We start from the raw sequence: 25,184 nt of genomic DNA on the forward strand, positions 1-25,184 counted from the left end.
TGAGTTGAGACAAAGCAAGCCAGAGACAGAGCCAGTGTCTCCGTTTGGGTTCTGCCTGAAGCGGAACTGAGATGAGGATTCGAGTGCAAGTAGCTTGTTTGGGAGGTAAACAAACCTAGTAAACATTGCTAGGAGAGTCAGGATGTGAGGCAGGAAGGGAACCAACAATTACAGGAAAGGTAATTTGTGCTTAATCCCACTAGGAGCCAGGGTGGAATTCAAGCCTTTGAATGAGCACAGCAGAGAGGGATCTGGGGGCGTTTATAGACCTACTCTCATCAGTCACTGTTGAGGGCCGCTCTCTGGAGAGCATTAATTCTCTGCCACTCTCACCTCCCCTGCAAGTGAATAGAGTGGTCTCCAAAGGAAGCCCTCAGACAAAGAAATACAGATGCTGGGATGTGGGACGGGACGTTATGGACAGGGTCGGGTGTTGCAGGCAGAAAGGGGCCTCGGAGGAACAGCCCGCCCTGACAACGTTTGGCAAAGCAAGGGTGCGTGACTTTTCCATAGGGGAAGGAGAACAAGGAAAATAACTGGGCTTGCGTCACTTTATTGCCTGCTAAGCAGACAACTGGCATATAGGGAGAAGTTACTGGGTGTAGTACCGAAGTGGGATCTGAACATGGGCCAGAGGTCGTTAGTCCACAAACACAGGAAGCGCCAATGACTTTTTCTCTATCACCTTTCACTTTTTCCTCTTTTGAAATTTCCTGTTTCTCCTGTGGTTTCAAGGTATGAGGCCCAATATCGGAATCTAGGAGGCAGAGGTAGCTGAAGTCCCAGCAGTACAGTTCTTTTCGGAAATTTTGCAGAGTAATCTGTATTCACCTATTTGATATTTTCCCAAATGTGGGGAAATACTGGAGGGTGTTATCTAATTAGATTGGGAAATTACAGGGAAACATGGTACATACTCTTTTGTAGCACTTGTTGTCTGGGTGATGTCTGTCTACCCTCTGCTTGTTGAGGACGGAGATCACATCTTATGTGACTTTATATCTCCTGTAGGACCTAGAAAATGATATTTATTATAACCTCAGTATTCAGTATTTTTAACTTTAGTATATCAAAGATAGTATTGTGCTTCTCTGATTTCTAACTAAAGCAAGGATCGCTATGACATCTTCTTAAAGGAATATCCAGTGGATGCTTGGCTTCTTAAATGATAGGTTGTAATAATTTTAGCAAATTCACCCTTTGGACCACTTTCCTAGGGGAGAAATATAAAGTGCTGAGTAGAATCTTAGGCCTGATTTCTTACCTTTTTTCCCCAAATCTGGTCCAGGAGGCAAACCCCACAGCACCTCTAGAGAGAACATCCAATGAGTTCAAAAGAGAACGTGCAGGCATCTGAGGTTTTAAATTCATGTCTTCTCTCCATATCACTGTCAGCACTGCCCTTTAACCACTTCTGTAATGGCATCCTCATAACAGGACCGGTTCAAGTGTTTCTTTTTCTGTTCCTCTACCTGGGGCATCATCACCCCCTTCTCGGCTCAAGTGGAGTTGTATGGGGTTTTGGTTATAGAGTCATAATTTTCCCTAATCCCCTGATGTATCTTGTCAGCCTTCACAAATATGATGACTTATTTTCATTCACTGCTTCAAATGAAACACTGGTTTCATTGTCGTTGGTTTACCTACTTGATGGATATATTCTAGCAACACGTTAAAAGTTTCTTTTACGAATAATGGTGGTGACTGATTGCTACTTGTCAGGTCCCACACTAAGCACTCCCCCTATATGAATTCATTAAACCCTTGCAACAGAAAAGCGTCCTCAGTTAGGTTGTTATTATTATTTCCCAAGTACAGATGAGGAAACTGAGGCACAGAGAACGTAAGTAACTTGACCAAAGTGACACTGCTGATAAGTCAAGGTGTACTGGATTTCAAATCCAGGCAGCCTGGGCCAAAGTCTAAACTTTTAACCACCATGTCATACTGCCTCTGTGCTCTATTAGAGGATCCAGTAAGTACAAGACCCACTGATACATACTCAGCAATGAAGTTCATTGCAAAGACTTGAGGCAGAGAGGGCAGCCGTGAGGGGCACTTGAGTATGTGGATGCCTACGCAGAAGACCAAGTAAAACAGACACAGGACTAAAAGGAGTGAACATTTGGGGAATGTCATTTGAGTGGACACTCTCTAAAGCATCTGATAATCCCGAGTGATGATCTTTAGCCCCCAACCCCTTCACCCCCACTCAGTACAGGGAATTGCCTCTCAGATGCCATTTGTTAAAAATTTATTTTATTGGGCTTCGCTGGTGGCGCAGTGGTTGGGAGTCTGCCTGCCGATGCAGGGGACGCGGGTTTGTGCCCCAGTCCGGGAGGATCCCGCATGCCGCGGAGCGGCTGGGCCCGTGAGCCATGGCCGCTGAGCCTGCGCATCCGGAGCCTGCGCTCCGCAATGGGAGAGGCTGCGACGGTGAGAGGCCCGCGTACCGCAAAAAAAAAAAAAAAAAAAAAAAAAAAATTTTATTGAAGTGTAGTTGATTTACAATGTTGCATTAACTTCTGCTGTACAGCGAAGTGATTCAGTTATATATACCTTCTTTTCATACTCGTTTTCATTATGGTTTATTACAGGACATGGAATACAGTTCCCTGTGCTATACAGTAGGACCTTGTTGTTTGTGCCATTTTTATACAGTATAATTACACTGACCAGCGTCTCCCACCCACCTCGTGTATCTTAACAGATGTCTCCACCAATCCTTGCAGAGACCAAGCCACTGAAGCAGTGGGTTTGCAACACATCTGCCTCTGTCCTCTTTATTTATCTACTTTTCTGAGTTTTTCAGTTCCTCTAATCCAAGGTCAGCACTCAGCCTCACATCTTTTGTTGAAGTGAAAATGTGACTCAAGCAAAGTTACTATTTTTTAGTCCTAGGTACTTCTAGCCCATGTCTCAAAATGTCATACAGTGTAAACTTAAGTTTATAAATTTACACGCCAAACCTCAGTATAAAACTTGTTCTTCCAACTAAATTCAGTTTATCCTGATCTGGGATACTCAGTGTTCCCCTGCATCATAACATTCCTGTTTTTTTATATGCCATTCCATTTCACAAAAGAAAAATATCTCCATTATGACTATTTTAGTATTTTCTTCAGATAAGAAAATCTCACTTTAGCAATCGGCTCCATGATCCTCAATGCTTAGAAAAATCTTTCTTCAAGTACCTTAGGTAATGAACTAGATTCATTTATATATCCAGTGCATATTTAAGGAACACTGTCACTGTTCTAGGTGTAAGCATGTATTTAAATGATAAGAATTGTTTAATTCACTGGAGACTGTATTATAGTAATTTTAAAAGTCAGCATGTTTGAATGATGATGGATGTAAATATTGCTACAGTCATTGATCGATAATTTAATTATATACATATGATAAGTCTTCTGATCTATGCAAACTCAACCCTAAATTGTCTGGGGTCTAATTTCAGTTTTTTTTAAAAACATGATACACAGAATCTTTTGCCCTATAATGGCAATTAATATAGTCATTCATAGAAACTAAAATACAAAACAAAGGAAACAAAAGGAAAACAAAATAAACTTCCAAATGTCATTTATTTGGAATGCTAATAAATGTCACAATTAAATGTGGTTTTTGATAAATTTAGGATAATTATAACATATGCAATAAGTTCATGAACTGAGAACCTCCGCTCAACCTCCACCCTCTTTGAATCTCCCATGTGTCAGTACACTTGATTTGAAATACGTCTGGCTTTTTGAAAAGTTGTGTTGTTCCTGAATCCCAAATATTTACAATATAATGGTTAGATTCTCTGTGTCTTGTATATTCTAAACTCCAGCTAAACTTTTCCTTCATAGTTACTATTGAAATACCTGGTAAGAAGACATAGTTTCTTTCCTGACAGCTTTGAATCATCAATAATGTGTTTCTCTACCAAACGTCAAATAGATAGCTAGTGGGAAGCAGCCGCATAGCACAGGGAGATCAGCTTGGTGCTTTGTGACCACCTAGAGGGGTGGGATAGGGAGGGTGGGAGGGAGGGAGATGCAAGATGGAAGAGGTATGGGAACATATGTATATGTATAACTGATTCACTTTGTTATAAAGCAGAAACTAACACACCATTGTAAAGCAATTATACTCCAATAAAGATGTTAAAAAATAATAATAAATAAATAATAAATAAATACAAAGGAAAAAAAATAATGTGTTTCTACTTTCTCAGTTATATTTTTACACTTGAATTCTTCCAGTCTATACACCATGTTTCCTAACATTTGGTGCTTTTTTGGAAGAACAGTTTGACCCGATAAGTTTCCAAAGCAGTTTTTCTGTTGGATAAGTCTAGGCATAGCATTAAATTCTTCCTTTCCGTTGTAGCTCATTTCTTCTGTGGTCCATGTCCATCAACAACCATTTTCCCCAAGAACCATACCCATCCTCCTCCTCAATCCTTTGCCCGCCTATAGAGGTTGTCCCATTCTGGGTGGACTGAGGGTGGTGATCCAGTAGTTGAGATGGATCTCCTGGAAATTTGGACTCAGGCACAAAGAGCTCTGAGAGAGTAGAATTTTTTTCCCAGTGGGTAGGGAATAGAGGTAGGACTATGCACAGGGAACCAGAGGAATCCCATCAGGGTGAGGAGGGATTTGCATGTGTTTCTCTAAAAATAATTTTTGCTTCTTTTCCTTATTATGTAAATAATAGACCAATTAATAGTTATAGGTGAAACAGAAAAATATAACTATTTTAGTTTTTGTTTTTTACTCTTTTTTTCTATGTGTGAGTACATATATAATTATGTATAAATAGGTAGTAAGAGTATGTTTTTTAAGTTTTATTTTTAAAGCTTCATATTGAAAATTTCCCCATACAATAAAATTCTCCTGAAATTACCCTTCAAGTTTATCACATTTGAATTTTTAAATATTACCAGTCAGTTGTCACTACAGAAGTTTGCAATTAAAACATTTACCATTGTGCATACCTCTTTCTCAACATCTCTCAATATTTCCTTTTTATTTAATTCTGTTTCATCTGAAATTTTTTGATTATTCATTTCCATTCCTTGCCTCATCATATTAGCTAGACTTTCCACATAGAAGTGTTGGGACAGTCTAACTTTGTTACTAAATTTAATGAGCTGTTTCAAGCATGTTTTTGTCCATTGGTTTACAATAGCTCTTTCTGTCATATTAAGTAAGTGCCCCTGTATTCTTTGCCTAAGTCATTTGTAAAACCATAAACTGATACCCAAGTATCATTTGAGGTTACTTTCTCCTTTGACCACTTGATGTGAAACACATGAACAGACTCCCTAATACCTTTGACTTTATGGGCTGCTACTCGGTCATACTGTATAGACATTTAACATGTTAGCTGAAATCATTTTATAAATTGATTGATAACAATATTAATCATAAATTTGAATTTTATTTTATTATTTTGTTGTAAATTAGCAGTTTGAGTGACATGTCATTTAGCCCTTTTCCATTGTCATTTGGATTCCGATGACTTCACTTTTTGCTCTCCAGATTTTCTTTATTCCTGGCATGTTTCTAGAACTGATGGTGGAATTTGGCGTTATTGGAAGGCTGTTTGGTCTTTTGCATGTTTATTCTGTTGTTTTTTTACAGTCTGGATTAAGTCTGCTACTCATCAACTCCTGTGCACACCATTTCCCAATTTGATGTACTGTTCCAGTGGGTCCACTTAAGAATGTTTTGTGTCTGTGTTTAATAACTAAAGCATGTACGTGGGTGGAGAAACTCTGTGACCATAAATCTGAGATTAAGTTCTTTTTTGACCCTCTGGTTCTTTTCTGATTTGGCTAGACTGTAGAAAATAGACCAGATGTTACTCAAGCCAACATTCTTTTTTCATTCTAGAATTTCAGTCTAGAAAGCCTGAGTAAATGCTTAAAATAAATAAGACATACTAAAGGTAATTGAATTGATATTACAATATAAATAGGAAAACTCAGTTACTGCAGAATACTCTTTCCAGTTGTACGTTTGTCATTGTTTTACTTTTTGCTTGTTTGTTTTTAGTGAATGTTTCTGTTGTATCATCAAGTAGTACGATTAAAAGTCCCTAGCACAGTGCTTGGTATATAATAGAAGCTCGATATAGGTTTGGTGAAATAAGTTTAAATATAACATTTATAAGATTTTTTTCATTTCACAATTGCATAACGAGATTACTGCAACAAAAGTTTTGGCCTAGAAGTTATTAGTTTATTCTGCATGTTGGACACATATCTAATGAAAATTAAGGCATTTACTTGTTTATTCTTTCATCCACTTATTTCATAGTTATTTTTTGATCTTCACTAGAATAAACATATGAGTCAACCTTGCCGTTGAGTATCTTGCTAGCTTGGGATATGGGCAGATATATAAGTGTCAACTATAAGTATGATGGGGTTGGTGTGTAGTGGGGGGCATTGAGGTGGATTTAATACTTGGGAAAGTTTCAATGAGGAGATGAACTCTGACCTGGATTTTGAAGAACTGGTAAAAGTGGAGGTAGACATAGTGGGAGATAAGAAACAGTTGTTAATTTCCAGGTAGAGCAAACAGAAGGAAAGCATGGTGTGTTTCAAAACCTCTGAATAGAATGGTGTAGGGAGCATATGGTGTAAGAAGTAGGTTGGGGAAGTAGGAGATAGGGATGGGATAAGGGATGTGACTGGAAGTGTTATTTAGGACTAGGTGATAAAAGGGCTTGTAAAGAAATTTAGGCTTTCTTTTGTAGATGGAGGGAAAATTGTGGAAATTTTAAACATGATTAGATCAGTATTTCAGAAAGATAAGTTGGATGGCAGGTCAGACAATGGATTTGAAAGAAGAGCAGCTTCAGCTAGAGATGCTGAAAACAACTGGTGTTTTTCAATAATCCAGACAGAACCAATATCCTGTACCTGAACCAAGGCTGGGGCAGTACAATCGTGAGACTCGTAGATAGTTCAGAGGTGAAATGTATAGGTCTGGATCAGTTACTGAAGGTGATAGATTAGAAAGGAGGCATCACGGATTACTCTGAGATTGCAGGTGTATAAAGTGGGATAGATTATGGTGCCATAGTTGACCTATTTTAAAAACAGAAGGAAGGAAACTTTATTTGTGCATGGTGAGGATAAACTGAGTTTGAGGGGCGTATGGCACATTCAGGCAGAGGTGTCCACTGGACTGCTGGAACTTCACATTGGGAGTTTGAGTTTATTTGGCATAGATTTAGCAGTCATTAGTCTATAGGTGAGGCTCAAAGTTCTGAGTTCACGTGATGTTTCGTAGGGGAAGAATAGAGGAAGGAGAAAGAGAAAATTTGGAAATGATATAAAAGGACAAAATAGAGGTAAATAAAACCCTGTAAATATGCTACCAAGAGATAGTCAACATTTTGAGGTACATGCTGTTAGTCATACATGCATATACGTGCACATACATGTATTGAATACATTTACACACACATGCACACTAATGTAAAAAAATCATTGTTTTTGGTTACCTACTTTTTACATTTAATATTATTCAGTATTATTATAAGGATATTTCATGATTGCCCTGTAATTTATTTAACCAGTAACCTATAGTTGCAATTTTATATTGTTTCCATTTTCTATTTTGCAAATTATTCTAGGATATTCATCCTTTTGATCACTTTTTATGTGTATCCATGGTTATTTCCTTAAGATATTCTTAGATGTAGACTTGTAGTTCAAATCACATGAAATTTTGGGGGCTATGGTCACTTTGTCGCACTGTACTCCCAAATATTAACAGTCTAGGTGGCATTTCCAGTAGAAGTAACTGTTTCCCCACATATTTTACAACTTTTACCTTAAAAAAAAACTTTGACCATTTGAGAAGTGAAAAAATAGTATTTCTATTATTGAACTTACATTATTTTGGTTGTTAGTGAAGTTAAATGTTTTTCATATTTTCTGACAAATAGAATTCCTTTTTTTTGTCTTTGTTCAAACATCTATGTTTCTGTTATTTTTCTCACTCTTTTCCTTTAGAGATATATAAAAGTTCTTTATATTTTAAGGACCTTAATACTGTATTTGACAAATATGATGAATATATTTTCCAGTTTGTCCCTTGCTTTCTAATTTTGATTTTTTGAGACAGAGCAGAAACTTTAAGGAATGCAGTACTAATTATGGTTTTGTCTTACTGCCTTGGCTAGAAATTGCAAAAGGATTTTAAGTAAGAGTGAAAATACTTAGAATTGCTGATTTGCTCCTTATCTAATTGGGAAATATGCTGAGTCTTCACAGTTGAGCATGATTTTACAGTGTTGCTTTGAGATAGATACTCTATCATATTACTGAGTATCTTTTTATTTCTAATTTTCATTCATAAAAAAGCAAAACTTAATTTTATTGAATGCCTTTTTAGTATCTTGGATTATTATTTTCTTTTAATTGGCACAACGATTGTGTTGTGTTATAGCAAAAGACAATTTTAATCTACTTTTGCATTTGAGGAATGAGCCTTATTGAATAAAGGAGAAAGATCTTTTGAATCTTATTTTTTTATTTAGATTCACTTTATTTTTATTTTTGATTGAAATATGGTTGTTTTACAATGTTTCAGGTGTACAGCAAAGTGATTCAGTTATATATATATATATTTATTCTTTTTCAGATTCTTTTCCATTATAGTTTATTACACGATATTGAATATAGTTCCTTGTGCTATACAGTAGGACCTTGTTGTTTACCGATTTTGTAGATAGTCGTTTGTATCTGCTAGTCCCAAACTCGTAATTTATTCTTCCCCCCTTTCCGCTTTGGTAACCATAAGTTTGTTTTCTGTGTCTGTGAGTCTATTTCTGTTTTGTAAATAAGTTCATTTGTATCATTGTTTTAGATTTCACATATAAGTGATATCGTATGATATTTGTCTTTCTCTGTTTTGACTATCATTTGAATTCAGTTTGGGAGTATTTACTTGGAATTGTGCATTTATGTTTATAAATGAGGTTAGTCAGCAGCTTTTTACTCTAAATTTGTACTAATAAACTTCTTTAGTTTGGATTTCTGACATTTTATCTCACTACCACCATGGTGTATTTCTGTCTTTCATTGCCTTTTTGGTTTCCTGGCATTTTTTTTTCTTATTCAGTCACTCTCCTCCTGCACATCTCTGTTTTCTTCTTAGCCTGCTCTCTTTCTGTGGCTTTCAGTTCCTGTTTTCATAGACGCTATGGCTTTCTAAATCCTAGTGATGCAAGTACCATTCTATTGCATTACTTTCTTCTTATTTCAGTATTAAATTCTGTATTCTTCCAAATCTTCAAGTTGATTTTGCAGTTCTTGAGTTGACAGAATATTTTTATGGGCCTGCTTAGACTTTTTGTGTTATTTCCTCCAGGGAAAAGGCTATATCTAGTTTGACCTGCATGGTCCAGTATGGTAGACACTAGCTAGATGTGGCTATTTAAATTTAAATTAATTAAAATTACGCATAGTTATGAATTCACTTCCTTAGTTGCAATAGCTTCCTTTCAAGTGGTCAGTAGCCACATGTGCCTAGAGGCTACTCTGTTGAACAGAGCAGATAACATGTCAATTATCACAGAAAGTTTTATTGGACAGTGCTTTCTTAGACCCTCTGTTTCCAGACGCAGTGTGTGGCTTATTTTTAACCCTCTTCACTGATCACTTGGGTAGGTTTTCGATTTGTTTTATCAATAATAATAATAGCAAATGTTATAGCCATGTATTCCAACACTGATTTTACCCACTTGTTGATTGTTTGCTGCAAACACTTTCACTGGATATACCATTTCATTCATGGTTGAGGAAAAAGAAGGATACAAAACTCCTATCTGGCTTCTTTGAAATTTTTTTGCTAAATAAAGTAAAGATAGAATGTAAGGTACAGATAAAGTTTAGGAATTCACTGTGAAAAACAGAACTAAATCCTAGAAAGCATTTATTATGTGCACTTACCATAGGTAAATAAAACACTGAAATGGTGATGAGAAATTAAATAATCAAAGGACTGAAAGGAAAACAAAACTGGCTGAGAAGCTAAAGGGAATAAAGAGAAAACTCTGTGAAACAAAGAAGTATTATAAAAAGAAAAATAAATGCAATGCCAGGATTAATTCTTTTTTTTTTTAAGGTGACAATTTTTAGGCGATTTTTAAGGTGCTTTTTTTAAATAGGAAGTATAGCCGATTTACAATGTTGTGTTAGTTTCTGGTATACAACAAAGTGATTCTGTTATATATATATCTATTCTTTTTCAGATTCTCTTCCATTATAGGTTATTACAAGTTGTTGAATATAGTTCCCTGTGCTGTACAGTAGGTCCTTGTTGTTTATCTGTTTTATATATAGTAGTGTGTATATTTTAATCCCAGACTCCGAATTTATCCCTTCCCCCCTCCCCTTTGGTAACCATAAGTTTGTTTTCTATGTCTGTGAGTCTGTTTCTGTTTTGTAAATAAATACATTTGTATCATGTTTTTAGATTCCACATATAAGTGATATCATATGGTATTTGTCTTTCTCTGTCTCCTTACTTCACTTAGTATCATAATCTCTAGGTCCAGGATTAATTCTTAATTGGAAGTAGAAGGGAAGAGAAACACTGTGTAAAACCAGTGATATGGAAGAAAAGCTTTAGACATTTCCACCCATTTCGGAAGGAAGTAGAATGAGATAAAAATGAAAAAAGAATAGAATATGTCCAGAAAATGACGAACCAACAGATGAGTATATATATATATTCATCTGAATATATATATATATTCATCTGAATATATAAGAATATGAATATATTCTTTTCCCAGATATACTATTCACAAATGTAAAGCAATAAACATTCCTTGAACTGAAGAATATTTGAGTATTCAAATTAAAAATATTAACTAAATAGCAGATGAAGCTTGATGAAATGTTGGAATTTGAAGAATGAAGAAAGTATTACAAGTAGCTTATGGTGTCTTTTTAAAAATTGAAGTATAGTTGATTTACGATGTATTAATTTCTGCTGTGCAGCAAAGTTATTCAGTTATACATATATATATACATATTCATTTAAAAATTCTTTTCCATTATGGTTTATCACAGGGTATTGAATATACTTCCCTGTACTATTCAGTAGGACTTTGTTGTTTATCCATTCTATATATAAAGGCTTGCATCTGCTTACCCCAAACTTCCAATCCATCCCTCCCCCACCCCTCATCCCCCTTGGCAACCATAAGTCTGTTCTCTATGTCTGTGAGTCTGTGTCTGTTTCATAGATAGGTTCACTTGTGTTGTATTTTAGATTCCACATGTAAGTGATATCCTGTGGTATTTGTCTTTCTCTTTCTGACTTACTTTGCTTAGTATGATAATCTCTAGGTCCATCCATGTTGCTGCAAATGGCATTATTTCATTCTTTTTTATGGCCGAGTAGTATTCCATTGTATGTGTATATATAGACACCACATCTTCTTTGTCCATTCGTCTATCGATGGACATTTAGATTGTTTCCATGTCTTGGCTATTGTAGATAGTGCTGCTATGAAGATACGGATGCATGTATCTTTTTGAATTATAGTTTTGTCTGGAAATATGCCCAGGAGTGGGATTGCCTAATCATATGGCAACTCTATTTTTAGTTTTTTGAGGAATATCCACACTGTTTTCCATAGTGGCTGTACCAACTTACATTCCCTATGGTGTATTGTTTGTACTTAATGTTCCCTAACATGGAAAAAAACATATGTGGAAAACAAGTTGAAACACTGGCATAATTCACTAGTTTTCTGCCTCCTGGAGGAAAGTGCCTCTGATAGAGTCACAATAGGTATCAGTTCACAAAATCATATTTTTTAAAAGATGACTTAGGAGTTTCTCTAGTTACTATCCTCAGTCAAAGTTGGCCACAGTGGGTAATTGCAGCTAAGGTTGTGCTGAGGTTGTTATTATATCTACATGTAGTTTAATTAATGGAGCCCAAGGGCAAATATTGTCCCCATGTCAGCTTTCTTGTAACCTCTGTTTTTCTTTCAAGATCATTTTTCAAAACAGTTCCCTTGTGGCCTGACTTGGAGGCTGTGGGGAGGGGGATTGCAGTCTTGTGTAATGGTGATGGATCTCGGGTGTTAGAACAATGTTACACAACCCTGCATTTTTATCATTCTAATGACTCTTACTGGACAAGGGGAGCTTACTCTCTGCCAGATATTTATACAAGCTAATCAGAGGCTTGATACAATACAGATGGTGATAACCTTTTGCTATACAAAGTTCATGTCAAGTTTTTTGTTGGCCACAAAGGGTTTGCCTCATTCAGTATTCTGGACCAAAAAATTCTATTTCTTAAATGCCTTTCAAAGGATTGCAGATGATGTAAACTATTTCAGGAACAGTAAGAGGAGAACCAAGAGTTGGTCCTCTACCACATTCCACCAACATTACCACAGCTCTATTTACTTCTTAGATCTGTGGGATGAAAAAATTGTTTGTATTGAATTGTGTTCTTATTCAAGTATGATGAAGCACAGAGATTGGGGGAGGGGAGTAGATTATTTTCAGTAAATCATCCATTCCCTGCTCTATCCTTAAAGTGCATTCCAAACCCAGATCTTGCGTAATTCTTTGCTTGGACTACTAGTCCTGCTATTCTTCTTACTATTTTAAGCTTAATATATTGTCTTGCCAACAGATATAATGGTTCCTGTAAATACTCAGTAGTTCTCTGCAAGAAGAGAAGAAAAAAAAAACTCACAGCTTAAAGTGTTTTGTACATAATGAGTAGTACAACCAGAAATCTCTGCAAATCCTAACCTGGATGTTAAGGAATGTTATTGACAGGAGTGAAGATTAATATTCCAAGATGGTATTTGTTTGTATCTGAAGGACAATAAAGGCACAAAAGGAAAACTTTATCTTTTTTTGTGCAAAACTATACAACATACAGCACACGCACACATTCCGTATATTCCCACTACTCACTTAAGACCAATGCACTCAAGCAACTCTCTCCAGTGTATCCTAGAGTCTATCCGCTCTAGATTTCGAGATGTGGAATCGCTGGATCAAATGGTTGGATAGAAAAAAACTTAATGAAGAATTTGATAAGCTGACTCTCAAGCTCAATTGGAAAGGAGAATGTTCAAGGTTAACTACAAACATTTCGAAAGAGAAAATAAAAGGATGTTAGAGTTTCCCTACCAGATATGAAAAAAAATACTATGAGGGTATAGTAATCAAACTATGTGGCATTGGCCATGCATCAGCAAGTAAGTCAATAAAACAGAATGAAGAGACTTTAACCAGGGAAGAAAATTGCTTATGAAGTTGGATAAAAGTAAAGGGAGTATCTATTTCGCATCAAAGAAAAATGTATGGATTTAATAATTTTTAAAAAACAGAAGTATTCGAGAAAAGAATATGAGAATATTTTTAAGGACTTGGGGAGGGAGAGCTTTCTAAAGCAGTATACAAGAAGAGAAGGAGATAAGGGTGACTCCAAGGTTTTTGGCCTGAGCACTGACTGCATTCTGGGCTGCTATTAATTGACTAATATTTATTGAGTGTGTACTATTTCCCAAGTGCTGTGCTAAACTTTGAGAATTAAGAATTGAAGAACTAGACAAAAATATCTGCCTTCAAGGAAGTTACATGTGGGGAGAAGACTAGGTTTTTGTCTGAAGTTGTCCTTGCCTTTGTCACCTCGGAATATCTTTGAGCTGTGTTGCAAAGAGGTTGAATCAAGTGACCTCCTTCTCTCTCCCCCTGCCCTTGATCTCTAGCCTTTGCCTCCTCTAAATAAGGTGGGGTTGTCGGAGTTCCAAAAGACTTTTTTCTACCTGTTTTCCAAGATATCACAAGGTTCCATCAGTAACAGAAGCTGTGTTTGTAAAAAAAAAAAAAAAAAAAGAACATATTTCACTAACTGCCAATTAAGATTTTTAAAAAATTCTTTATTTTTCTAATACTAACTGTCATTTCTATTTTGAGGCTCCAGTCCACCCGAAGAGAGAAAACTCCATCCAGGTACTTCCAAGCAAATTCAAAATCAGAAATTTCTCAAGTGCTTCACTTTTGAAAACTGAGCCACATTCAGGAATGTTTCCCTCTTCTGTTTCTCACTCTAGTTGAGTCTAAACTTTGGAGCTTCTGCAAAGCTGCAGCAAGGGAGTGGATGTCCACCTCTCAGCCCTGACACTCCCTGCATGTCCATCGTCTGGCATTGTCTCAGTTCTCTCATCAGTGGTCATGATGATCATCCTTGGTCATCTGCATATGGGTTTGTCAGCTTTGCCACCCTTGGTGCAGTAATCTCCTGGGGCTTCCAGGATTTCTTCATGTTGATATTGCCTGAGAGAGACATAGCTCTCATGGTCCCTGCTGTCAGCCACTCCCACATCCTTAATATTGCAGAACACCCTAGGAGTCTTCATATTGCACCAACTCTCTCTCCTAAGCCTCTCCAGGAATACACAAGACTCATCAGGTCTTCTCCCCTTGAACAACCCACATAGTTACGTTCTGTTGCCCCATGTCACTGTGACCAGCAGCACTTCTGTGGGACTTACCATTATCCCAAATATCCACATGGAAAGAGGACTCATGGATCCCTATACCCATTCCTATAAAGGAATGTCAGTCATCGCTCCCACGGTGACTGAGTTGGGGGGTGTGGAGGGATTGGTGTAGAGCACAGCGCCTCATAGCAACATCTAAAATCTCTCCTTCTCCTCCAACTCCTCTTTCTCTCCCTCTCCTCAGAGGTTCTTTTTTTAAATTTTTAAAAAATTTTTTATACAATTTTTAAAGGTTACACTCCATTTACAGTTATTACAAAATATTGGCTATATTCCGCATGTTGTACAATACATCCTTGTAGCCTACCTTCTACCCAATCGTTTGTACTTCCCACTCCCTCACCCATATATTGTCCCTCCCCTCTCTCTCCCCACTGGTAACCACTGGTTTGTTCTCTATATTTATGAGTCTGCTTCTTTTTTGTTATAGTCACTAGTTTGTTGTACATTTTAGATTTCACATAATAAGTGATACCATACAGTATTTGTCTTTCTCGGTCTGACGTATTTCACTTAGCATAATGCCCTCCAAATCCATCCATGTTACTGCAGGTGGCAAAATTTCGTTCTTTTTTATGGACGAGTAGTATCCCATTGTGGATATATACCACATCCTCTTTATCCATTCATCTTTTGATGGACACTTAGGTTGCTTCCATATCTTGGCATTTGTAAAGAATGCTGCTGTGAACGTTGGGGTTCAGGTATCTTTTCAAATTAGTGTTCTTGTTTTCTTCAGATATATACCCAGGAGTGGGATTGCTGGGTCATATGGTAATTCTATTTTTAGATTTTTGAGCAACCTCCATACTGTTCTCCACAGTGGCCTGTACCAATTTATATTCCCACCAACAGTGTACAAGGGTTCCCTTTTCTCCACATCCTCACCAGCATTAGTAACTTCTGTTCTTTTTGATGATAGCCATTCAGAGTTTCTTTTCTTGTCTGGAGTGAGGAAATATCTCACACGTACCACGTACTCATCCCAGATCTTCTTGTCATTCATCAAGAGGGCGGCTTTTCAAGCTTTAAGAGCCATTAGTATCTCATGTTTTTCTGCCACATACACCTGCCCTCCGTTCCTGTCTTCAGTACGGTCCTTCCACACTGTTCGTTTTCCTTTATTTCACTTGGTTTTCGAGAAGAAGTGGAATGAAGTGTTTGAATACCTTTTCTCAAATTGCTGGCTTTCCAGATGTTTTCCAGAGTAACTTTTAGTTTAATTTAATTGTCTTTAAATTCGGATTTAACAGCTTTTTTTTTTTTTTTTTTTTTTTTTTTTTTTTTTTTTTTGCGGTACGCGGGCCTCTCACTGCTGTGGCCTCTTGCGTTGCGGAGCACAGGCTCCGGACGCGCAGGCTCAGCGGCCACGGCTCACGGGCCCAGCCGCTCCGCGGCATGTGGGATCTTCCCGGACCGGGGCACGAACCCGCGTCCCCTGCATCGGCAGGCGGACTCTCAACCACTGCGCCACCAGGGAAGCCCTAACAGCTTTATCTTTAGCTCACAAACTCTGAAACTAATTGGCAGGAATTATTGAATTAGAATAAATACCTATTAATTATATACTAATGAAATATGCTTTCTACAGACATGAATCTTATGAGAGAATCTGGGTCTTCTAGCTGGCCTGTCCCCTAAAATGAATTGAGGCAAAGTTATTTTTAAAATCATAATATCTCCTTTTAACTTTAACAGAATGTAGGTTACAATGTTCTCTTCTTCTGAATGTAGTATTTCTTGAATCATTGCTTAAGAAACATTGGATTCTTTCTAAGAACTTGCCAGAAAATATACCCTTGTGCTTCTTTACCTTTTCTATCCATTTCTAATGAAAAGCAACAACAGCAAATTTAATTATAAGCCAGACTCACCATTGGATCTCTTGTGCCTTTACAGTATGACGTTACAGAGCATCAGTGGCAACGAATATACACTTTTTTTTAAAAAAAAAAAAAAGGTTTCATCTTTTTCCTTTTATCTGTAGAGAAGGAACAGCATATAACATTATAAAGAATAACTCACTTGTCCTAAAACAGTAAAGCCCAATTGTCAAATTGAGTGAATCAGTATTTCCTCATGAAGATAGGACACCACCAAAAAAACAGCCGATTTTGTGCTAATACTGGGTGGTCCAAAAAAGATGAAGTATTGAATCAATTCTCCAGTTTTGGAGGAGCAGTGGAAAAACAAATAGAGGAGGCAAGTGAGTCATTATTAACTCTGGAAAAGACATGTTCTGTTCAATTTTCTTCTCTTCCAGCTTTTAGTGTACGATCATGAAGTGGTTCAGCTAGGTAGGTAAGTGGGTAGCTAGCTAAATATGATAGGAAGTAGATACATAAGACTCAGATTTGGTCCATATTTTGAGCCTGAAAATCAATAGAAATAGTTTAACAATAATTGATAATATTAATACAAATTCATTTCATAAACTTTTTTTTTTTTTGGCTGTGCTGGGTCTTTGCTGCGGCGCGTGGGCTCTTCATTGCGGCGCACAGACTTCTCTAGTTGTGATGTGCGGGCTTAGTTGCCTCGCAGCATGTGGGATCTTCGTTCCCCGACCAGGGATTGAACCTGCATCCCCTGCATTGGAAGGTGGATTCTGTACACTGGACCGCCAGGGAAGTCCCCATAAACATTTGTTGCTTTCAATTAGCAAGCTCTGTGGCGATGATGATGATGATGGTGTTGATGATGATACACTTTAAATGCTTTTGAGGTTTATTGTGGTTCTTTGAGAAGACCATTGTAGGCTCTCATCTGTGCCTGTTTGTGTTTTACCTTCACTGATCAGTGTTCCATTCCTCACTCTCGTGAAATGTTAATGATCTTCGCAAGCACTCCCTTACCTAATAAGGGAGGCACAGAGTAGGCCAACACGATACATACTCATACTAACTTGCCCTATTTCGTTACAGCAAATTCTTCGTCATTCTAGAGAAAACTCAACAAAAGTTATATTTCTCATTACGGATGGATATTCCAACGGGGGAGATCCAAGACCCATTGCAGCATCACTGCGAGATTTTGGAGTGGAAATCTTCACTTTTGGCATATGGCAAGGAAACATTCGAGAACTGAATGACATGGCTTCCACCCCAAAGGAGGAACACTGCTACCTGCTCCACAGTTTTGAAGAATTTGAGGCTTTAGCCCGCCGAGCGTTGCATGAAGGTAACGGAAACCTACTGGCATAATGCAGTGCCTTTAAACAGGGTTTCTTTCTTGCTTATTTCTTGAAACCCACTGTGGGGATAATACCAAGCCCTAGGAGGTCTTTGCTGAGCGTGATGCCCATGTGTTCTTTGTGTATTATGAGCTGTGTTGAACTTCATAAGTAGAGATGACATTCTGGCCTTGCAACAGGAGTATTTGTTTTGTTTTGTTTTTTTAATAACTGTGATATATTTTCACTAAAATAGCCATATGCTCCCACCTGGAACCATTAGAATCAGGGGAATGAACTGAGGTGTGTTTTGAGGCCACACACGGAGTCGGAAGCCTTGACTTACATCTCATCTTCAGTTATCTGGAAGGATGAAGTAAACATTCGGAGACACGCTTAGTGAATCTAACTAGAATGTTTCCAGAAATATACATGAAGATTATAGGGACAATAAATACTTAACACATACTTCTTGACCTGACAGTTTGAATATAGATATGCTTATGGATAAACTGAAGAGCAGTGACAGCGACCCGGAATAGCATCAGTAAATCCATTCATTAGAGTTCTTTGTACACCATTTATGAGGATGTTTAGTTGGGTGACTTAAGCCAGATGAACTTCCAGGTGTAGTATGGGCATGTATCTTGTAGTGATCCAGGACAGAAAGTGCAGATTGGGAGGAGGAGATGGGGCTCTAGCCTCAGACCAAAGCCATGGAGCAAATTAGGCTTGATCTTTGCAGGTATCCACATGAAAGATTCAGTTTGATGGGCAAATCATGGCAACATGAGGTTTCCTCACAATTAGTGATGTTCAGAATAAGTGGGTCAGCCTTACTGTAGTTCCAACAGAAGAGTTTAGAGCAGCATCTCAGGCTACCTAAGGACAGAGCAAAAATTCCCAATTAGTCACCTACTAACTGGGTGGCTTGGGGCAAATTATTTAACTTTTGCACTCCCTAGATTTCTTGTTAATAGAATAGGGTACAAGAATAGTACCTACTTCATAGGCTTATTCCAAGGATTAAATGGATTAATGCATATAAAGTGATTGGAAAAGTCACTGAGGGCGTATTATACTAAGCTCTCAATAACTGTCCCTTGGCTGTTACCTTAGCCAATTTATCTGACATCTATGAGCTTCAGTTTCCTCTACTTTTAAAATAGAGCTATTATAACATGTACCGAATAGCTTTGTCAGGAGGATTAAATAAAATATTTAAATTTCACCAGCACAGTGTTTGGCATATGACAGAAGTTCAGTAACTGGGGCTTTTTTTGTTTCTCCTTTTCTCTGGGAAAAGTGATATGCTGAGTAGGAAGACAGAGTGGCTGTTGCACTAGCTGGGATTATGAAATTGTGGGTGTTATTAGCTGTGTCGTAGAGGACTCATTTCCAGTCCTACCAACCTTCTGTTTTGTAGGATGGGGGCCTTCTGCCCGATGCAAGTTGAGTCAGAAACTGGATGGGACAGAGTCTTCAAGGAAAGGATTTTGGTTACCCTATCACAACAGAGTTTTGGAAGGCATCACTTTTATTACAAAAATACTAAAATCTAAAATGTGTAATACTCGAATCGAGTTTCCAGGTTCCATAAGAAAAAAATCCTGTTTTTACTGAAAAGAAATGATGGGGGCAAAGGAAGTGAACCTCATTTCTCCTGCCTCCATGTTCTCTGAAGCAACTTGCTTTTTTTTATATACGTTTTTTAATTTTTATACAATTTTTAAAGGTTACTTCCAATTTACAGTTATTACAAAATACTGCCTATGTTCCCTGTGTTGTACAATACGTCCTTGAGCCCATCTTATACCCAAGAGTTTGTACCTTCCACTCCCCCACCCCCACACTGCCCCTCCCCTCACTGGTAACCACTAGTTTGTTCTCTCTCTCTGTGGTCTGCTGAAACTACTTTCAATTTGGATGGATCCACTTTTGGATCCGTCTCAAGGCTGTCCATATTTGTGGCCATTCTCAACAGATGTAGGTTCCAGAATAACAGCTTTCCACATATGCAGCTTGTTCACTTATCTCTCTCCCCGACGTAAATGCCAGCGCACCAGTCTTATAGCTACGTTTTTCTTGTTCCCTCAACTGCCAAATAAACCTGTGTCTCAGAGCTAAGTCCAAGATGCCCATGTTGCAGACCTTGTACCCACACCATAGTCGATTAGATGGGGCTTTAATAGGGTACTTGGTTGTACAAGTCTCTTTCTCTTAGGGTCGGGGTCTTCCCTTTACGTTGTCCCTGTCTGTTGTTCAGGGTCTTAATGCATAGAGACAGGTGTTCCATAACGGAGGCCATCACCAATCTCCTTTCTGGGTATTCAATGGCAGTTCATGTGTGTTGCTGAAACTCACTCATCTGAGTTCCTCCGGTGGACCTATCACTGTATCTGGGCCTAGCACTGTGGACCTAGTGCTGGAATTTAGGCTAAGACTTTGGAACTTTCTCAGCAGGGTAAATGGAACTTACCGTGTGCCTGATTCTAGGCCATCCATTCCTGATAAGTCATAGTCCACCTTACCCTGCCCCGTTAAGTCACTTTCAGAACAGGACAGCCCTGCCTGTGTTGTTGAATTCCCAGCATGGCTCACTTCAGAGCATGGCTCAAATAATCTCTAGGGTCTCCTTTTACACAACAGATGAAAATGTATTTAAAATTGAGAGAGAAACCAGATCCTGGTTCTGTCATTCAGCTTGTGTGGTGCCATTGTTTCAGTCTTTAATCAAATAATTATAGAGGTAATGGTATTTATTCTTAAATCAGTAACTCACCATCAGCACCCTTCGACAGCAGTCAGGACTGCAGCTTTATTTATTCATCTGAACAAGGATTCTAGAAATCTGGTTACTGCTGCCTGACCTCATGCTGGTGTGGAAGCCAGGGGACTGACCTGGAGAACCGACTGCATTACTTCCTGCTGCGTGTGGAGATTCCTCGCTGAAACGACTTAATTTCTGCCTGACCCTGCCTGGCCTTGAGAACTTATGATGAGGTCCCAGACTGAAATAGCTTAACCAGCTGAATCAAATTCCCAGTCTGTGGTCCTGCAAATTACACACCTTCATATTTGGGTGGGAGTGGGGAGCAGTGGGGAATTTGATGGAAATGAAAAGATATTTTCTCTGTCTTGAGCTTCAGTGGTGGTAACGAGAGAATGTTAACATTCAGCTGCTCGTTCATTTTTTTTTATGACCCCCTGTCATATGTGCTTGGTAGATCTGCCTTCTGGGAGTTTTATTCAAGAGGATATGTCGCACTGCTCGTATCTGTGTGAAGCCGGCAAAGACTGCTGTGACCAGATGGCAAGCTGCAAATGTGGGACGCACACGGGTCAATTTGAGTGCATCTGTGAGAAGGGGTATTACGGGAAAGGTCTACAGTACGAATGCACGGGTGAGTGCCCAGTCTGTGTGTAACTGTATCAGTTGTCTGTTCCTGTGTAGGAATCAGTCCACATACTCAATGGGTAAACACTAAGTATTTGGTACAGCTCATGAGTCTGTGGATCGGTTGGGCAGCACTTTTGGTCTCAGCTGTGTTGGCTCAAGCATTTGTCGTTGGCTGTGAGTAGGGTTGGCTGCCCCGCTGATCTTACTTGAGTTCTCTCACCTGTGTGGGGATCAGCTAGCTGGAGGCTGGTCTCAAATGGCTTGTCTAGGACTACTAGGCTGTCCTTTATATGGCCTCTCAGACCCCATGAAGTCAACCCAGGCTTGTTTACCTGGTAGGGGCAGAGCTCCAAGAGGAAGAATGGCCTCTTGAAGCCTAGGTTCAGATCCGGGATGGGGGAAGATTTGGGGCCTTTTATTTGTAATCAGTCAATAGCCAAATCGCCAAAATATGCCTCAGCCTCTGTAAGAGATTGCAGCCAGTGGGATTCTGGTCCTCAGGCCACATATAGCTCGTAGGATTGTCACCAAAAAATGTAACTGATGGTCTTTTAGCTCTTCGTAAGTCTCCACGAAGGGACGTTAGAAAGCTCTGAAAGTGACATCACTTCAAAATGGAATTCACTTCTTCGACAGTTATAATTTTATCTCCTCTAGGTTTTCTTACCACAGCATCTTCATGTTTTTAATATTATAGTAGAAAGACAAGAAGAACAACTTAGGATTCTTGGGTTCTAAATGATATTTTAGCTGTGATAAAAAAATAAATTATGTTTTAGGAAATATCAAATATATAGAAGTACTATATGGTTTTTCTGTGATGGCATTTTGTTTGCTCTGTTTTACTTACAAGGTAACACGTTTTTTAGAACTTACAACTCTTCCGTGGTTTGCTGTTTGGGAAAAATGTATTCCCATGGAAATTAATACCCACCAGGAGAATTTTGGGGCAGTAGGTTTACTTTGTACTGTCCGGTGTGGTCTTTCACTGCTCGTTTCACGTGAACATTATTTCATTCTGCTATTTGGAAGGTAGGTGGGTCTACTCTATAACACAGAAACGTGGTTCTCCCAGGCGTGAACCTCCCAGGTCTTTGACCTGACCTGCTTTCTCTCTTTTCTTCTCCTAGTGGGACATTTCTTCTCATGTTCTTCTTTTACTCACTTTTACTGTGTTTTTTAAATTGAATTATAGTTGATTTACGGTGTTGCGTTAGTTTCTGCTGTACAGCAGAGTGATTCAGTTATACATATATGTATACAGTCTTTTTTTCATGTTCTTTTCCATTGTGGTTCATCACAGGATACTGGATATCGTTCCCTGTGCTATCCGGTAGGACCTTGTTGGTCCAAGCTGTATGTAATTGTTGGCATCTGCTAGTCCCAGCCTCTGACACTTGCTTTCATTCTTGTTGTTCCTCATCTCCCTTCCCTCGATTTCTCCTCCCCCCACCACTGGCCCTGATCCCAGCTGGCGGACATCCTTCCCGGGTCCGAGCATCCATGCTCGCCCAGCAGAATCATTCCTTTCTTGGCCCTGCTCCCACTCCATCAAGCAGGATTTCTCATTTAAGCAGAAAAAAGGGAGGGTGGGATCTGCCCAACTGCCTCTGAGTTGGCAAAATGCCTCCCCTTGAATCTTCCCACACTTTCATGAACAGCCCAGCTTGGCACTCTCCCCGACGCCCCCTCCTTCCCTCTCCCGTCCAAGCCCACCGAACACAGGCAGAAGCTCTCGTTTTCTTTGCTGCATGCTGTAGTCAGCACGTCTGCTTTCCGTGTGGTCCTAGACTGAGCTCACTGCCAACAAGCCACTGCCGTGTGGCTGCCCAGCAGCCTCAGCCATGCTGTACCCGGCCTCCACCGCTCCCGGGCACTGTAATCTTGCATCCCAGGGGATAAGCTGCAGGAAGAGAGGGGGGCAGTTCACAAACCCACTGCCCCCCGTTACCCAAGTCGCTGTGGCTGCTACCAGTCGTGCATTCCGGGCAGAGAGGCACAGCCGTCCGTCTGTAAAATGTACACAGTTGGGTGGGCCTGTCAGTGGAGCTGCAGTAGAGGGGACAACAGCACTTTGGCTGCTGGTTCCAGCCAAGAACACCAAGCACAAAAGGTTTCATTTTTCCATCCCTTCTCTTAAATTAGCAAGCCTTCCTTACGTGCAGGATTGCAGTTAGATCCAGTTCATTTATATAAATGTTTTTTGGTGTTTTTTTTTTTTTTTGGCTGTGCCACGCAGCTTGTGGGATTTTAGTTCCCCGAGCAGGGATCCAACCCGCACTCCCTGCAGTGGAAGCACAGAGTCTTAACCACTGGACCGCCAGAAAGTCCCTGATATAAATGTTGATATCGTCATCTTCCATATTTGTTTCTCAGGGGTTAGAGAAAGTGGTATTGGAACTCTGAGCTGTGATTTTCACACTTTCGGGAGGCAGCGTTCATCACTGGCTTCTCCTTCATGGTACCAGCTAAGAGAAAATAAGTAAATTAGAGCCTTCTGATGACATGAAAGACTCGTTACTAGACTCTTATCTTTTGGAAAGGCAGAAAGAAATATTTGCTCTAAATCATCCAATACTGAAAACCTAGCAGCTGTGAGCCCCTTTTAAAATCCATTTAGCTGACAAATGTTCCCAAGCACTTTCTCTCTGCCAGTGGTTCAGTAGTTCAATGTGCAGGTAGCTGTTCAGTGGTGAACAGACAGACATGGTGCCTACCTTCTTAGAACTTACACTCTAACTACACAAATCAATTTGTAATCACAAACTGTGAAGTGCAGTATGAAGAAGGGACTCCAGAGAAGGTCAGACTAATACTGTACTCTCTAAACCAAGATCTGCAGGATGACTAGAAGATAGTTAATTTTATTGCTTCAGGAGAGGATGTTACCTTTCATTAAGAAGAGTTGGCATTCTGGGTATTTATCCTCATTGTAGAAACAATGCCTTTCTGAAGCAAATCATTTCTCTTTAGAGCCAAAAGAAACCTTAGGGATTATCTGCTCTAAACCCTTCATTCTACAAGAGGAAATTGAGGTCTCAGGGAAAGACAAGTATTTTGCTCAAGATGGCATATCCCACCATCAATCAGCAGGACCAGGAAGGGACCCGGGACACTTTTCTCTAAATCCTCTTTTCAAGATATCAAACTGCTTATTTTGTACTTTTGAAAAAAGCTTCTTGAGTACATTGCTTTTTGGAGACCATAAACACTGAACTGAAAGTGGTTAAAAATGCAGAAGGATCTAGCTCAAATTCAGCCTCTGACATAAACTTTGTGGCTTTGGATGATTAATTCTTTCTGATTCTCAGTTTCATCTGTAAAATGGGCTTAATAATGGTATAGTTTTATGTGTATATATATATATGTATAGTTTTATGTATATATATATTTTGGGTATAGTTTTATGTATATATATATACATACATATATGTATATAGAAGTATACCTATAGATATGTCTGTGTGTATACAGTCATGTAGATATGTGTAGATAGATGGTTGGGTAATTGAGAGAATATACCTAGAATGCTTAGGACAGTATCTGGCACATCAATTCTTGATCAATGGTAGCTTTTATTACCAATCATTGTGAGATAATATAAATACTATGAGAAAGCTAATGAATGAACATTAAAATAATTGTCTCAAGAATGAGGTACTTGAAGACAAGGGATACCATCTATTTTGTAAATTCCACTCTTCTGGGCTAGACTAGTGGCCCTAACCTGAGGAATTGTGCTATGGGGAGGATAAGGAAGATCCCTGCATGCAGGTGAATACCATCGAGAAGCTTTGCCGCTGCTAAAGGTGGATACCATGTTGACATGATGAGTATCCAGTGAAAATCAAGAATCCTGTGTGAGAAAAGGCAGTGGGATAATGTGCCATTGGATTTTGAAGTAGAGGTTGTTTGCTTGATTAGGGAAGAGTTATATGCTGAGGCAAATTGTATTTGTTAATTTCATAGAAAAATAGAATACTAGAGCTAGCTGTAAGGCTGTAAGGGTTTTTCTCACAATTCACTTGGGAGATGAGGAAACTGCATCCCATA

General features: G+C 38.8%; 1 protein-coding gene across 5 annotated transcripts in view; it reads left to right on the forward strand.

Annotated features, from left to right (window-relative positions):
- SVEP1 (sushi, von Willebrand factor type A, EGF and pentraxin domain containing 1) overlaps positions 1 to 25,184 on the forward strand; it is a 204,051-nt gene that overhangs the window by 14,109 nt on the left and 164,758 nt on the right. For 4 of the 5 annotated variants that reach the window (XM_055087033.1, XM_028493673.2, XM_024126322.3 and 1 more), the window contains 2 exons: positions 17,484 to 17,739; positions 20,959 to 21,135. In XM_055087033.1, coding sequence (XP_054943008.1) covers positions 17,652 to 17,739; positions 20,959 to 21,135 — 265 coding nt within the window. In that variant the 5' untranslated portion in view covers positions 17,484 to 17,651. Of the gene's footprint in view, positions 1 to 13,980; positions 14,012 to 17,483; positions 17,740 to 20,958; positions 21,136 to 25,184 lie in introns of those variants that run through there. The other variant, XM_028493672.2, reaches the window with a different exon arrangement.

The sequence above is a fragment of the Physeter macrocephalus genome, chromosome 9, assembly GCF_002837175.3.
Source record: "Physeter macrocephalus isolate SW-GA chromosome 9, ASM283717v5, whole genome shotgun sequence".
NCBI lineage: Eukaryota > Metazoa > Chordata > Mammalia > Artiodactyla > Physeteridae > Physeter > Physeter macrocephalus.